This window comes from Myodes glareolus, chromosome 13 (assembly GCF_982192425.1).
Source record: "Myodes glareolus chromosome 13, mMyoGla1.1, whole genome shotgun sequence".
NCBI lineage: Eukaryota > Metazoa > Chordata > Mammalia > Rodentia > Cricetidae > Myodes > Myodes glareolus.
In genome coordinates this window covers 74,547,645-74,563,319 of record NC_142038.1, presented here as the reverse complement: position 1 = coordinate 74,563,319, position 15,675 = coordinate 74,547,645, and the positions used below count along the sequence as shown (strand labels likewise).

Sequence of the window (15,675 nt, the reverse complement as noted above, 5' to 3'; positions counted from 1 at the left end):
TTTGGTGTACACTTTGGAAATTTAAGAATATTTTGTTCTCTGTTCAATTATGAATCTTTTGATAATAATAGTAATAATGAACACTCCAAAACTCAAAAGCTTTAATCAATAGCAAAATCTTTCCCCCATGAAGAAGTTCCTTGCTGCTCAAGCCTGGCAACCTGAGTCTGATTCCTGAAATCTACATGAAGGAATGAGAAACAATCGCCTAAGGTCGTCCTCTGGCCTAGGAGATGGCAGTCTTGCTTTGGCCGTTTCTTTTGCTAAGCTGATACAAAAACATTCCTTGAAAAATTTAAAAAGGCCTTTTTCCTCCCCAGGGCCAGTTCTGTGACTATTGCAATTCTGAGGATTCCAGGAAGGCACATCCAGCCACCCACGCGATTGATGGGTCTGAACGCTGGTGGCAAAGCCCTCCACTCTCTTCAGGCACCCAGTACAATGAAGTCAACCTCACCTTGGATCTGGGACAGGTGAGTTTGTCTTTGGTTAGAACAAGGCTATTGGTTTGGATCACTGTTTCTGTGATGATTTCTGACATGACAAAATTATTGTCAAAAATAAACTTTAGTTTTAATCCCTTCATTGTTTTCAACCGAGGACATGGGTATTGCTTCCTTTAAAACCCAGACCAGCGTGAGCCAGTGAAGATCCTCAACCTTGTCTATCAGTGAAGTTTAAGACACAGTGGTAGGGATCAGAGAGATAGGTCCCCTGGTAAAGTGCTTGCTGCACGGACGCGAGTTCAGGCCCTTAGAATCGATGAAAAGCCAGGCATGGGGGCAGGCTGTAACCCCAGCCCTGGGGAGGTGGGCACTGGAGGACCCGGGGTATGCTAGCCAGCTCCCTATGCAAATCAGAGAGCTCCAGGTTCAGTGAGAGGATGATTGAGGAAGAAGCCCAGTGTTGAGCTCTGGTCTCCACATACGAGAACACGTGTGTGTGTGTGTGTGTGTGTGTGTGTGTGTGTGTGTGTGCATATACATACCCCCCCACACTACATGCATACACACAAATATATAGCTGTGATAGTTACATTGCAAACATATTCTAATAAAGAATAATAATGAGTTATTTTAATTGTGGCATAATGCAAATATAAATGATCATTTTCACACTTTCAGGGGGCTCAGTGGCATTTAACGCCTTGACATTGTGCAATCACCACCACCTTCCATAGTCTTTATCGTCTAAAGCTGAAACTCTCCACTAGCCCCTCTCCTGCTCTCCAGGCAGCCATTGTGATATTTTCTGGGCACTGATCTCTCTAGAAATTGTTAGGAATTTTCCTAACGCCGCCCTCTGCCAACACAAAAATCCCAATCAAGCTAAATGACAAGTCAAATTAAAGGATATCCAGGTTTAATGGGACTCCTGCGCTCTGGAGTGGCCCTGGGAAGCAGCGAATACAACCACGGGGGAGGGCGGGACGGGGGCGGAGACCATGCTACTCTCTGGTTAGCAGTTTAAATAGACTGGGCCGGGGGTGGAGGGGTGGGGGGGGTGGGGGTGGGAGTGGGGGGTGGTCAAGGCTTGGTTGGCTGCCTCGTCGGGCCACTTTGACACCCCTCCAAGGAGGGGGTCAAGGTTTGGCAGGCATAGGGGCGGGGCCTCCAAAGATGGAGGCCAGAGATCGGGACTTACAGGAATGTCACATAAGTGAAATTTAATATTTGCCCTTTTGTGGCTAACATTTCCGTTAAGTTAAGCTTTCAAGCTTTTGTACCAGTGTCAGCATTTTCCCTCTCTTCCAGGCTGGATGAGCAGCTTTCCATGTTTTTCTATCCAACTTCCTTTGATGGCTGCTTGGGCTACTGGGCTACTGGGGCTGTTGTGGATAGTGCCCTCAAATATCTGAGGGTGGTAACTGGGTTTTTATTGCATTCTTCTTCCTGGAGATTCTGATTCACTGAACAATGAATATCATAATTTGGGGCCTTATTTGGCCAACTGGCAACTTGAGGTCTATCCTTTTGTCTAGGCTCCGAAGTTCCCAAGATGGCTGCCCCTGGTGTGTATAACACATGATCAATCCCCCTGAGCAAGGCAGCATCTTGACTGTCATAGATATGACTCCCATATTAGGTGGTGTCATGTGACAAGCACGAGGAAATTTTGTAAGCCAGCTGATTCAAATGGGGAAGTTTTCTCTGAGGAGTGAAGCTTCCAATGGGACTGCCCTTTCTGAGGGGACACATTTATCCTGTGAGACACTCTCCCACTGGCCTGAGAGGCAAATGCTGTCAGATTGTGAACTTCCCTTAGAGGAAGCTGTGGGCAAGGATCTGAACTGGGTTCCAGGAGCTGAGGGTGGCCCCCAGCCAATGCCGACAGAGTGGCTTCCAGCCTGACAGCTTGATTACACTTTTGATCTTAGGCAGAGAACTTGGCCAAGCTGTGCCGCACTCTTAGGCAATACTTTGAGATAATAAATGTGTTATTTCAAGACGTTAAGCTTAAAAAGTCTTTTATGCCCAAGTAGAAAATGAATACAACTTATTCTGCCTTTCAGAGGAGGAAGTTCATATTATTCCTTTAAGAATTTATTTATTACCTCTCTTCCATGTGCCAGACACTCCAGCAGGGACCTGGGATATGTCACAGATACTAAATGTATACATAGTAAGCTCATGCAGCGTGTTTGACTCTGGAACGGGCAATGGAGGGCTGCAGTAGACTAAGGGTGTGGTGAGTATGGGACAGTTGTAGCTGCAGCCTTTCTTTGGCTGCTCAGAACAGAGGTCATTGAGAATGGACGGCTGAAGACAAGTCCTGAAGCATCTGAAGGGCTTTGTCATGCACATCGATGCCTGCCACCCAGACAAAGTAAATAGTTCTGCAAACCCCCTAAGACAGAGCTTATATAAAAAGCAGAAGGAGCAGCATGGAGGCCAGAATGAACGAGGAGGCGGCAGCGGAGGAGGAGGTCAAGGAACAAGAAGCCATAGGGTAAGCTGAAAATGAAACAGTCAGTTGGGGGTTTTGAGTCTAGGATGGACGTCTTCTGCTGTGTATCTCAAAGTCATTTCTTCGGGTGTCTGTAGATGGGTATAAGGAGCTGAGTGGGAGATGGTTGATGCTGGTAGTAGCCATGGAAGCGAGCGATCGGATGCTAGCTAAGCTTAGACAACAAAGCTGCTGTGATTTCATAGTGAATTGAAGTGGAGTTAGAGACAGAGAGGTGCTGTTAGAGATGCTTCCCTAGACTCCCAAGCAGCACTGATGACAGAAACAGCCATGGGAAGTCTGCACATCTGGTGTGATGGGTCTGGAGGGCTGACTGGGCAAGAAGTAGCGGTGCTGTAGAGATTCATTTAGTCTTGTCCCGTGCTGGCTTCTCCCTCGCGGCTTCTTGAACCTGTGATTTAGCTTTCCATCAACTTTGGACATTTCAAACCATTGTGTGTGTGTGTGTGTGTGTGTGTGTGTGTGTGTGTGTATGTGTGTGTGTGTGTGTATGTGTGTGTGTGTGTGTGTGTGTGCGTGCGTGCTAGTATGAGTGTTCACCATATGCCTACAGGTGTCTGCACAGGTCAGACCCCTTCCCCTCAGGAGCTGGAGGCACAGGCTGTTGTGAGCCCCTGGACATGAATGCTGGGATTCCTCTAGAAGATCTAGAAGAGCGGCAAGTCCTCCTAAGTGCCGAGTTGCCTCTCCAGCCCCAAATGCTGGCTCTTTCATTACTGTCTCCCAGTTCCCTGCTGCTATGTTCATCTTTATTTTCCAGTTGATTGATTTTTTTTTTTGCCAGATGGGACAATTTGTATTGTTCTGTGTTCAAGGTCACAGTTTATTTTGTATTTTGCCTCTTTATGTTCTCAGGCCCACACAGAAAATTCTAACTTTTGCCTCCTGTGCTTTCAGTGCCCTTTACTTGTTCTTCACTGTGTGCTTCATTTATTCACAGAGGCTTCGCGCTTGTTTCAGAGTTCTAACGGTTGTTTACTGGTGCGCTGTATGGCCGTTGCCATAAAGAATTTCTCATCTTTGTCTCACTGTCTTTTCAAGTGCTGGTTTTTCCTGGTGTGCTGAGTACTTTCTGCTGGATTCTAGATCGTTTGAAACTTATGGTAGAAGACGTTTGGTAGGTTCTATTTAGGTCTTCTGTCTTAGCCCATGTCTTCGCTGGGGTGTGGGTCCTGCTGCCTTGTGAGCTGTGGTGTCAGTCTCAGGCCTCAGAGTTCCTGCAGTACCGTTCTGCTCTGTCTTGTTGACTCAGCACCTAAGTCTCTGGTTTGGTGCCACTGTCTATAGCAGCAGAATGAATTTCTATTTATCCTTCTAGTATAGGTTGGTCATTTGGGCACAGAGGCCGCTTCTTCTAAACCATTGTCTGAGATTGCTGGTGAGAAATTGAGAACATAAAGATGGTATTAAACTATGAAACTGGATGAAAGTCAGAAGAGAAAGGAACCAAGGGCTGAGTCCTGTGACTCACCAACATTGAGAAGTCAGAGGAAGGGGAATCAAGAAGACTGGCCTAGGTCAACAGCTAGTGGGGGAAGTCAAATGTGAGAATGTGCTGTCCTAGGAGACAAAGTATGGAAAAAGGAGGAGTTTTCAAGTCAACACTGTGAGTGCAACTCAAAGCACGGGCAAAAGATTTGAGTACAAATGATCAGCAAGTCCACAAAGCAGGCTTAGCATCTTTAGTTATAAGAAAATACAAATCAAAACAGCCTAAGGGGCAGGAGAGATGGGACGGTGGTTACAACCAGTGCTGCTCCCCTAGAGCAGTTCCCAGCGCCCGCGCCACGCAGCTCACAGCTACCCATAGTTCAGCGCAGTTACAACGACTAACCCTAACCCTAACCCTAACCCTAACCCTAACCCTAACCTGCTCTTTTCCTCTAGAGCAGTTCCCAGCGCCCGCACCACGCAGCTCACAGCTACCCATAGTTCAGCGCAGTTACAACGACTAACCCTAACCCTAACCCTAACCCTAACCTGCTCTTTTCCTCTAGAGCAGTTCCCAGCGCCCGCACCACGCAGCTCACAGCTACCCATAGTTCAGCGCAGTTACAACGACTAACCCTAACCCTAACCCTAACCCTAACCTGCTCTTTTCCTCTAGAGCAGTTCCCAGCGCCCGCACCACGCAGCTCACAGCTACCCATAGTTCAGCGCAGTTACAACGACTAACCCTAACCCTAACCCTAACCCTAACCCTAACCCTAACCCTAACCCTAACCCTAACCCTAACCTGCTCTTTTCCTCTAGAGCAGTTCCCAGCGCCCGCACCACGCAGCTCACAGCTACCCAGTGCAAGGGGATGGAGCCTTCTCCAGCCTCCGTGGGCACCCGTGCTCACATGCGCATAGCTCCTCCCACACGCTAAAGGAACTCAGAAAACATAACTACCACTGTAATAAGATGCTGCCTTGTATTGGTTATGATAAAAGTTTTGATAGTCAGAAGTGTTAATGAGGCTATGAAGAGGCTGGAACCCTGGACATTGCTGGGAGGAATACAAAATGGTGCAGCTGCTTTGGAAACCTTTGGTAATTCCTTACTAAGTTAAGCCCAGAGTTACCATGTGACTCAGTGGTCTCACTTGTAGTTTGTGCCCAAAAGAAATGAGCACACGCAGCCACAGAAACCCTGCTCACCAGCTGTCACTCTCACACTGTTCATGACACCGCTTGAAGGTGTACCACCTGACGAATAGCAAACCCGATGCATCATAGGTGTATCAAGGCATGTAACAACAGTGAGTTGTTATTCAGCAAAAGGAGCTGTAAAATCTTGATGGAGGTTACATCAGCAAACCTTTACAACTTCATGGTGTATAAGGGAAACCAACTAAGAGGTCGTGTGTGTTGGGCTCCAGTTTGTGTGGTGATGTGGGAGTCCCCCCCCCATGTGCTGTGATTACCATTAATGAATAAAGAAACTGCTTTGGACCTATAGCAAGGCAGAACTTAGTTAGGCAGGGAAAACTAAACTGAAAGGTGGGAGAAGGAAGGTGGAGAGAGGGACACCATGGAGCTGCTAGAGTCAGACATGCCGAATCTTTGCCGGTAAACCACTGCCACGTGGTGATATACAAATTAATAGAAATGGGTTAAATTAATATGAGTTAGCCAATAAGAAGTTAGAGCTAATGGGCTAAGCAGTGTTTTAATTAATGCAATTTCTGTGTGATTATTTGGGTTCTGGGCAGCCGGGACAAACAAGCGGCTTCTTCCGACAGTGTCAAATGTCGATAGCAGAACTTGAGAGAGAAAAGTTAGCCTGGCACCCGCCTGGGCTGGGGTTTCTGGAGGCAACTGGAGAATGGCTGCTAATAGGTCTAAAATCGTTATGTCATTCATGAATGAAAGTATCATTTAGCAATGGACTCGTGCATAGCAAGGAACATGAATGAGAGGAAGAACCTCAGCGCCCGCTGTTCTTGTTGCTATCGTGTGCAGAGTACAGCGTGTCTAAGAAACACTGCTAGAAATGAATAAAGATGTCCCTGCTTCCTGAAAACTGAAAGATCCTGAGGTTTCTTAGGTCATTTTCAGTTAGGGTAGGCCTAGTTTTAGGGGAGAAGAGCTCTCAGCCTCCTTACTCTGGTGAGATGAGCAGGGTCACTCCTGACAGTATCTCCCTGGAGATTCATATGTGATTTAAGTCACAGAGATCTGTCATGGGTCAAAGGCCATAGAATGCTGATTCTGTTATGAATTAGTTTTCTTTTCCAAAGAGCTAACCTGAATTCTTAATTCAGGTCTTTTCAGTAATAACCAAAATGTACCTATTGTCACTTTCCTTTATAAACATTTCTATTTATTTGTTTTCTTTTACATCCTGATCAAAGTTTTCACTTCCTTCTGTCCACCCAGTCCCTCTCCCACCACCTCCACCTGCCCCCATATTGTCACTTTTTTGTGTGTGCGAAAAGGTCTAATTATGTAGTCCAGATAGCCTAGAACTCACAATCCTCTCGCCTTAGCCCCCAACAGCTAGGATTATAGGCACACACCTGACAAACCATTGTCCTGTCACTTGTTTTTGAGGCACCCACTGGGACTTGAAGTCAGGCTTGACCCATGCTGGGCAAATGCAGTACCGCTGGGCTGCACACCTGCCTGTATTATGTCACGTTTTACCTGAGTCCTAAAACAGTAATTCAGCCCACCAAAATGATTCTCACCAAACATAACCATACTGGTTGTACTTAATGCTTTTTAAAGGCCATTTTAACAGACTTGCTTTGTGAGGCTCCCCTCTGATATTCTAAAGAGCCCCTAATGAAGACACTAAAATCAAGAAAACAGCAACATAAGAACAAGTTAGTAATCTGTTGGTGTCTGACGGATGTCAGTCATGACATGTGTGTTCATGAAGGCTGTATGCCCACCCACCTCTTGGTTGGCCAGGAGCAGCTTTGTGGTCTACAGTCAGCCTGCCCTGACCTGTTCCTGGCATCCTGCTGACTTGCTATGTGACCCTTTACAACACGTGAACTAGCTATTCTGTGCCTCAGTTCCCTCGTTTATAAACCAAGGCAACTACAGGACTGCTGAGGCTCAATGAGGTAATGGCTTCATTTTCAGACTTCTTTGGGGGTAGTGATAATGTTTATTTTTTTAATAAATATTTGACAACATGAAGTGAATTTCGATGAACACATTATCAAAGAGAAATAGACTCATAACTTTTGTGCCTTTAGAAAGTTACATATGGTATTGTAGAAAAGTTCTCTTTGTTTAAGATCTGGAAAAGTAATATAAATTATACCAGGCTGAACACATTTCTTTTCTCTTTTATGCTGGAGCAGTATGATACATCCAGAAGCATGTGCTATCATGTACAATTCCTATTTTATGCCTCATTGATATGATCTCTTTTCTTAACCATAAAAATGTCACCAAGAGGCTAGATTTCAACATTTAAAAGTCATATTAATATCTTAGAATTCGGGAAGTGTGAATTTTCATGCATGATTGGGAAATGAAACGGATCACTGACTTGCCCAGGCCAAATCACCTTTCCTTAGCTGGCTGAGAAGTGAGGTTTGACTGTGGAGAACTGAGTCAATTTGACAGCTTATATTATCAGGAGGGGTAGATTGCTCTGTCTCCTTCTGAACTGGTTGTGATCCATTCACTTCCTCCCCACCATGTGTATATGCGTTTTTAAAACAATATTTTAAATTCTTTTGATACTTTCATATATGTATAGAACATACCTTGATCATATTCAACTCGTCTCCCCTCCCACTCCGGTTGGTAATTTTGTACCGTGTTTTTTCTAAGTTAGTTTCTTGAGCTCACGGGAGGAGAGCAGTTTTGCCCTCCCTTACTGGACAGTTCTGTGATCCGCTGAAGCCATGGCGTTTCCTCAGGTTCATCTCATTGTGCGTTATTCCGGAGTTTCAGGTTATAAATCCAGCGAGACACTGCATCTTACGGAAAGCATTTTACATTTCAAGTGAAATGTGGTGTTTGACTGTTGCAAGCAGAGGCTTAGAGGCTCGGGATGTTTGTTTCTTCTGGGTGCCTTGGTGGGCATGCCTGGTTTCTTCCCAGTGCCCTGGTGGGCATGCCTGTGGGAGATAGGAAGAAGTCTTGGTGTCATACATGTGAGCCTCCTGCACGTGGGTCGTACTATGAACTCCTGACACTCACTCGCCTGCTCTTTTTGGCTGGGGTCTAATGAAATATGTAGAATGCATGTGGGGTTCTCCATGAGAATGTAAAGAAGGTCTAGGGACCACAGGGAGCAGCTGTGCCTGTTGTCTGGAAATTCACCTCCAGAAGTCTTTTAAGGCTTTTCTGTGCCTGTCATGTAATCTGTTCATACCGAAACTGTGAAGACAGAACAGAACAAAATAAACCCTGTCCCTGCTCTCGGAAGGACTGGTGACTGCTTCAGAGGTTGGGAGCTGGCCTGGGGAAGTGGCCTGCCCGCCTACAGCAGCTAGCAGGGCAGGGCACCAGTTGAGGCAGACATTGGGCCTTGTGGATCTGAGGATGCGGTGCCAACCACCTTGCTCTCCTGCCTGGCTTTGCCCTGGCCCATCTTGAAAGTCTTATTTGGTTCCTTTCTTTTTACCTCAAGGCTCTTGCCATAGTCCCAAGAGCTTTTTCAGTACCAGGAAAACCAGACAGTGTCCCTGGCAACATCCTTCATCCCACCATGGGTAGAAGTTAATGGGAAAAGCCCCATTTTCCTGCCTCTTCATGGACCATTTCTGAAGGACATTCTATGCGACGTAAAATTTGGGACCTTTTATGGCATATCAGCTATTGGTTTTTCTCTGTCTCCTATGTCCCACTGACTCTCTATTTGTGCGGAGTCAGGCAGGCCCTGGGAAAATATGGGTTTGCTAGCCTAGTGAAAATGGTGGGCTAGCACTTCGGTAAAGGACCTTGTCTCAAGGTAAGAAGCTAGAAAGAGATACAGGAAACCACCCAATGTCAAGCCCTGGCCTCTGCATGTGAACACCCACAAAGGATGTCTAAAAAAGACGAGATTAAGGGGAGTCCCGTGCCCTAGTTGAGGAGAACTAGTGGCAGTTGATAGATGATTGGGGTGGGAGAGTCAGTTTTCTTTAAGGCTAGGTGTGGTGCCTGCATCATCTGGAAGGGCTAGGGCAAGGGTCTGGGGATTAAAGAACACACAGAGACATTGTCAGTCTTGAAGCAAGAATACCAAAATATTGTGCTCCAGGGCAGTTTATTTAATGCTCTCCTTGATTAGTGGCCACACCCTAGCTCTCGGGATTTTCTACCGCAAGCCCACCAGAAACGACTTCCTTGTTATCAGGAACTCATGAGGGTATCATGCTGAGAGCAGCTGCAAGCATAGGAAAGCAAATTGGTTACTCCAGCAGGCAAGGGGTCATAGAAAGTTCAGGGTCTGAGGGTCTGCAGCCCTTGACAGCTTTCCCTTTTCTATATATTAAGACTAGTCCTGTCTGAGGTTGCAGAAGCACAAATTCACATATTACCCGTCGTCAAGAACACTTGCTTCAGCACACAAGGCCTCTGTCTCAGGTTGATTGTGACAGGCTCCTCCTGTCTTACCCATCTCTGGCTCACTGGCCTTCCTGTAGCATGTTGACCCATACTGCACTTGAAAGCAGAGCTATAAAAATCCTCCAGCTACGAGAGTTCCTAGGGCGACAGTCCCAGACCAGTTTTCAGCAAGCCTAGGCCGTAAAGAATGCCCTTAGTTGGAGAATCTATGGAAGTGGGAGGAACACAAGTCACCTGGCTGACAGTAGCACTCAGGTTCTTGTCTGGTTCGGGCGTGGCACAAATGTGATGGAAGGAAGGGGAGCAACTAACCAGATGCAAATCCCACAGAAATCTAGCTGCTCTTGCAAAATGGCGGTCTGTAGGTTAAGTTGGAAAATGCCCTGGCAAATATGCTCATTAAAGGAATTTTGGGTCTCTAAGATAGTGGCAACCTGTCCAGCTAGGGAATCAACAGTGCTAGCCACAGCCACTGTCTGGCTGATGACAATTCCGGTTGGTGCAGCAGAGGTTGCAGTGGTGACAATAGCGGCCACTACAGCCCCGGTGATCCCGAAGTCTCGGGGACGGCTCAGCACCAGCTGATTGACTGGGAGAGGCGCCAAGCCTGGAACCCAGACCACAGCGGCCGTCATCTCATTTGCCCAACAGCTGCTTAAATGGCATGAAACTTGGGAGCGTTAAGGGCAGAACCATTCAAGGTGTGGTTAGTTAAAAGGAAGAAAAATGGCCCTGACAACAGACGGCTGCATGAAAAGCCATATTTTAGCTCCAGTTTAACTGCAAGCTATCTTCAAAGATGGCATTCCATCTACATTTTGCTGTGTAGTGAGGAGGGCCCGCTTGTTCGTCCCAGCCGCCCAGAACTGAAATAATCACACAACCTTCAGGAAGCATAGACTCTGCAGCCTCCATAGGGAAAACGTGGCAATTGAAACAATCATTTAGGGAATCTGGGCATAGTTCTCCTCAAACTGCTTTCAGCTTTTTATTGGGCAAAGTAATTTTTGGCGGTTTTCATGACAGCCTTTCAGAGGGGGTTTTGGTCATAACATATCCTTAGATCAAACCTTTCAGAGCAAGGGCCAGTTTCCTGGCAGGACTTCGGAGCCTGTCAGAGCCTTTATGCTTACCAACTCCTCTTCTCTATCTCCTCCTTCTTTCTCCTCTCCTGTTTTGCTTTTGTAGAGATAGTACATCTCAGGCTGACCACAAACATGCAGTTCCCCTGCCTCAGCCTCCTAAATGCTTGTATCATAGGTGTAAGCCACAATGTCTGCCTGCCAACTTCTTGGAGGCGCCTTCTCCTGCAAACTCTGTGCTACACCAGTAGATGGTTAGCCATGTCCTCAAGTACTCTGTGTTGTTTCTCATCTCTGAGCCATTTTCTGGTACAGTTCATGGTTTTCAGAATACCCTCCCTTCCTGCCTGGTCTGGCTGCCTTCTTCCCAAGATGACCCAATGTCACTGCTCGGCACTGTCCCTGGCTGCTGCCCTTCACTCAGTGCTGTGTTATAAAGGTCACATGAACTCTGAGCTTAAGGCCAGGGTGATGTGCAAGTCCCTCTGTATGCTGTGAATACCATTGGTTAATAAAGGACTGCTTTGAACCTAAAGCAGGGCAGAACTTAGCTAGGCAGGGAAAACTAAACTGAATGCTTAGAGAAAGGAGGTGGAGTCAAAGGGGAAACCATTGAGCCAGAGGCAGACATGCTGAAACCTTGCTGGTAGCCACGAGCCTAGTGGTAAAATATAAAATAATGGAGATGGGTTAATTCTAGATGTAAGAGCTAGCTGGCAATATGCTTAAGTAATTGGCCAAGCAGTGATTTAATTAATAGTTTCTGTTGGTTATTTCTGGACTCTCAGCAGCTGGAAAATGAACAAGCTACTTTCCTTACAACAAATTGGCATACCAATGTGGGGCTTACTAAATCCACGTAAAACCTGAGAGGGCTTGAAAAGGAATTCTAGACACTGAAGAATAAAGTTTAGCCTCATTCTCTTCCCTGATGGGCTCTGCTTACTGGCAGCATGCTGCAGCTCCTTTAAGAGAGGTCTTCCTGATTCAGTGGTAGTAGCAAGAAAACAAAACAAAACAAAAACAAAAACAAAACAAAACCGTGTGGTTTCAAGATGGCAGCACATAACACTCTGGCTCTTTCAGGAGGCCGAACACTTGAATGGCGTTTGTGGGCCCAGGTGTTTGGTGTGCCCACTCGGGGGTCGGGAGGAAAGTAGCAGAGACCATGCCCATGGCTCAGTGCTCCCCACCTAGGCAGACATCAGAATTAGGTCTACTAGACATGCACAGGCAGGAGAGCATGGTGGATTCCCGCCACATACGCAGAGATATTTCCAGGCCACTCAGTGCAATGCATGGCAGATTTGGTTATTGCTCAGATAAAAGGGTTTATGTGCTATACGCTCCTTCTCAGAGTTAAAGTGCTGAGCACAGCTCCTACCTGGTGGCCCCAGAGCTGGCGGTAATGGTACATCCACCATTTTGAAAAGCAGAGAGAAGCAGAGCCAACACCCAGGGTCGCTGTGACCAAGTTACTTACCATTTTAAAATCTCTCTAGGACAGAAAAGAATTACAGATACACAATAGATCAAATTCAGACATAAAGACCTCTAAAAGAGACACAGTGTGTTTAAAAAATGTACATAGGTGGTGCGGGAGAATTGTCTGTATTCTGTCAATCATGTTTTAAATAAACACTGATTGGCCAGGCAGGAGGTGTAGGTGGGAAACCCAGACAAGAAGTGGAAATGATGCAAGGAGAGCAGGAGGAATTCTAGGGAGGAGGAAGCTGATTCCCCTACTCCTGCCCAGATCACGGAAGCAGCAGAATGTGAGCTGCCCCACTGAAAAAGGTACTGCGCTACATGGCTAACATAGATCAGAAAAATGGGTTAATCAAGATGTGAGAGTTAGCCAGTAAGAAGCCTGATCTAATGGACCAATCAGCATTATAACTTATAGAGATCTCTTGTGTGATTTCCTCTGAGACTAAACAGCTGGGGGGCCGGGCAGGACAGAAACACAAGCAAGCCGGCCCTCACTGTTACATAATGGCACCCACGTGGATAACTGCATCCACAGAAAGCCTGAGAAAGCTTGGGAAAGACTAGCGTAAAGCATTTCAGTTTTCAGCTGTAGCAGGAAAAAAGCTGCGCTGTTTTAAAATGCCGGCTTTTTGGGCCGTCCTGCCAGGGAAAACTCTGACTCTTTCAAGCAGGCAGTCCCGACTATGGAAACATTGTTGCAGCTTGCTTCCTGGCAAGGACCTTGAAACGCCTTAAGAGCTTTTGAGTGTTGTCTTCTCCATATTTCTTAGCAAATTAAAGACCCACATGGTCAGAAAGAGAGAGGTATGCAGTAAAGAGAGATTCAAAGAAAAAAAAACCTCTAAAAGGTTTAAAGCCTTAAAATAAAAAAAGAAAGAGAGTAGTTGGGTGTGGTGGTACACACCTTTAATCACAAGGCTTGGGAGGCAGAGGCAGACAGACCTCTGTAAATTCAAGGTGTGGTAGTAGACACCTTTAATCCCAGCACTGGGGAGGCAGAGACAGACGGATCTCTGGGAGTTTAAGGATAGCCTGGTCTACAGAGGGAATTCCAGGACAAAGATATGCAGAGAACCTGTCTCAAAAAGCCAAAAGTTAAAAGTAAAAATAAAAGAAATAGAGGTTAAAAAAAGCCACGTAAAGATGGAAAATACACAAGGAATCTTGATACTGTATGCTATTATGTTCTCTTTGAATTGTTTGAATGCTGAGGAAGGAGCAATAGCTGCTAAAAGATATTTGCTTATAAATGCTGCAGAATTAATCCAAGATAGGTATTTTGAAAATACCTTGGCTTCAAAATTGATGTCAAAAGGTATGTTACTTTGGAGAAGAGATTTTGCTTTTGTTTTCAGAAAATGAGAGGCTCTGGATTTATTCAGAGTTAAGAAAAATCATCTTTGACCAAGGGAGACCACCTGAGCAATCTCCGGTAGGAACAGATGGCCCGATACCAGAGTTCTTCATCCAGAACAGATTCAAGACTGCTGCCTGAGATGATGAAGACTCACAGGACTTGATCATAACTCTAAATTTTGTTTAGGTCCCCATAAGATTATCAGTGCCCCCAACCAGCAGGAAGTAGCCTGGAATACTATGCCCACATTCCCAAAAACTGGATTATGGATATTTTCCTTTGTTTTTTTAAAAAAGAGGGGGAAGTGGTGCAGGAGAATTGTCTGTATTCTGTCAATCATGTTTTAAATAAACGCAGATTGGCCAGGCAGGAGGTCTAGGTGGGAAACCCAGACTGGAAGTAGAAATGATGCAAGGAGAGCAGGAGAATTCTGGGGAGGAGGAAGTTGATTCCCCCCACTCCTGCCCAGACCACCAAAGCAGCAGGATGTGAGCTGCCCCACTGAAAAAGGTACTGAGTCATATGGCTAACATAGATCAGAAAAATGGGTTAATCAAGATGTGAGAGTTAGCCAGTAAGAAGCCTGACCTAAAGGGCCAATCAGTATTATAACTTACAGAAATCTTTGTGTGATTTTTCTCTGGGACTAAACAGCTGGGGGGCCGGGCAGGACAGAAATCCAAACAAGCCAGCTCCCTCATGTTACACATAGGCTTGGGAGAGAGAAGAAAAAAAGTAAAGAGTAAATGTATATAAAGGAGTACAGACAGTCATAGATTAAAGGAATAAATATAATCAAATAAATATGAAAAAGTAATAAGAGTAGAAACAAATAAGCCATGTAAAGATGAAATATGCACAGAGAGTCTGGATTATGTATATTATTATGTTTTCTTTGAATTTTTTTACTATGAAGGAGCTAAGTAACCATATATACTTTAAAGGTATCTTGTCTTCAGAATTTGAGTCTAAGGATATGTTGCTTTGGAAAAGAGGTTCTGCTTTTGTTTTCACAGAAGACGAGGAGCTGTGGGTTTCCTCTAGACTAATGTGGTTTGATGGACCTGAAAGGTCACTGTAAGCACCCCCCAAATACTTCACCCAATAGACAGCAGGAAGTAGTTTGGAGAGGACTATACTCATATTTCCAAATATTGTTTATAAATGTTTCTTTACATTTAAAGGGGGATGTGCTATGGAGATTTGCATTTGTATGGATATTGGTCTATTCATATAAATTTCACATTAGTTTTGTTATGTGTATGTTTTTAAATCTTGATTAAAGTGTTGTGTTTGTGTAGCTCATTTAAAAATGTAATGTTTAATTAAGAAATATAGGTTAATAGATAGTCATGTATAACAGTCAAGTTGTAGTCATGTTAGGTTTACTAAATGTACAGAGATATATTTCAGATGGATAGAGAGTCTTCAACTCTTTCAAAGACCTTCAGAATATGTCATTTAAATAACTTTGGGTACTGTTGACATGAGACACTCTGCTCCTGGCAGTACCAATTACTTCAAGAGGAAGATGGGTATCAAAGAGGATCCTTATGGATCCTTTGCTGGCCATTTGGGCATGAAACTGCTCTTGCCTGGACTGCTTGATGCTATGCTATATGAACTGGACATGCAGGACCCACAGAGAAATGACTGCTGAATTTGCTTAAAGGTGAGATGATCCTTTAGGGTTCCTGTTTCGTGAAAGAGTCTGCCAAACATTATGCAGGACACAGAAGAAAGTGACTGAAAACTGCAAATATAGGTGGAACTG

General features: G+C 45.2%; 1 protein-coding gene across 1 annotated transcript in view; it reads left to right on the top strand.

Annotated features, from left to right (window-relative positions):
- Lama3 (laminin subunit alpha 3) overlaps nt 1-15,675 on the top strand; it is a 235,761-nt gene that overhangs the window by 20,969 nt on the left and 199,117 nt on the right. Inside the window, exon 2 of the mRNA XM_087896244.1 lies at nt 321-473. Within this exon, the coding sequence (XP_087752370.1) occupies nt 321-473 (153 nt within the window). The remainder of the gene's footprint in view (nt 1-320; nt 474-15,675) is intronic.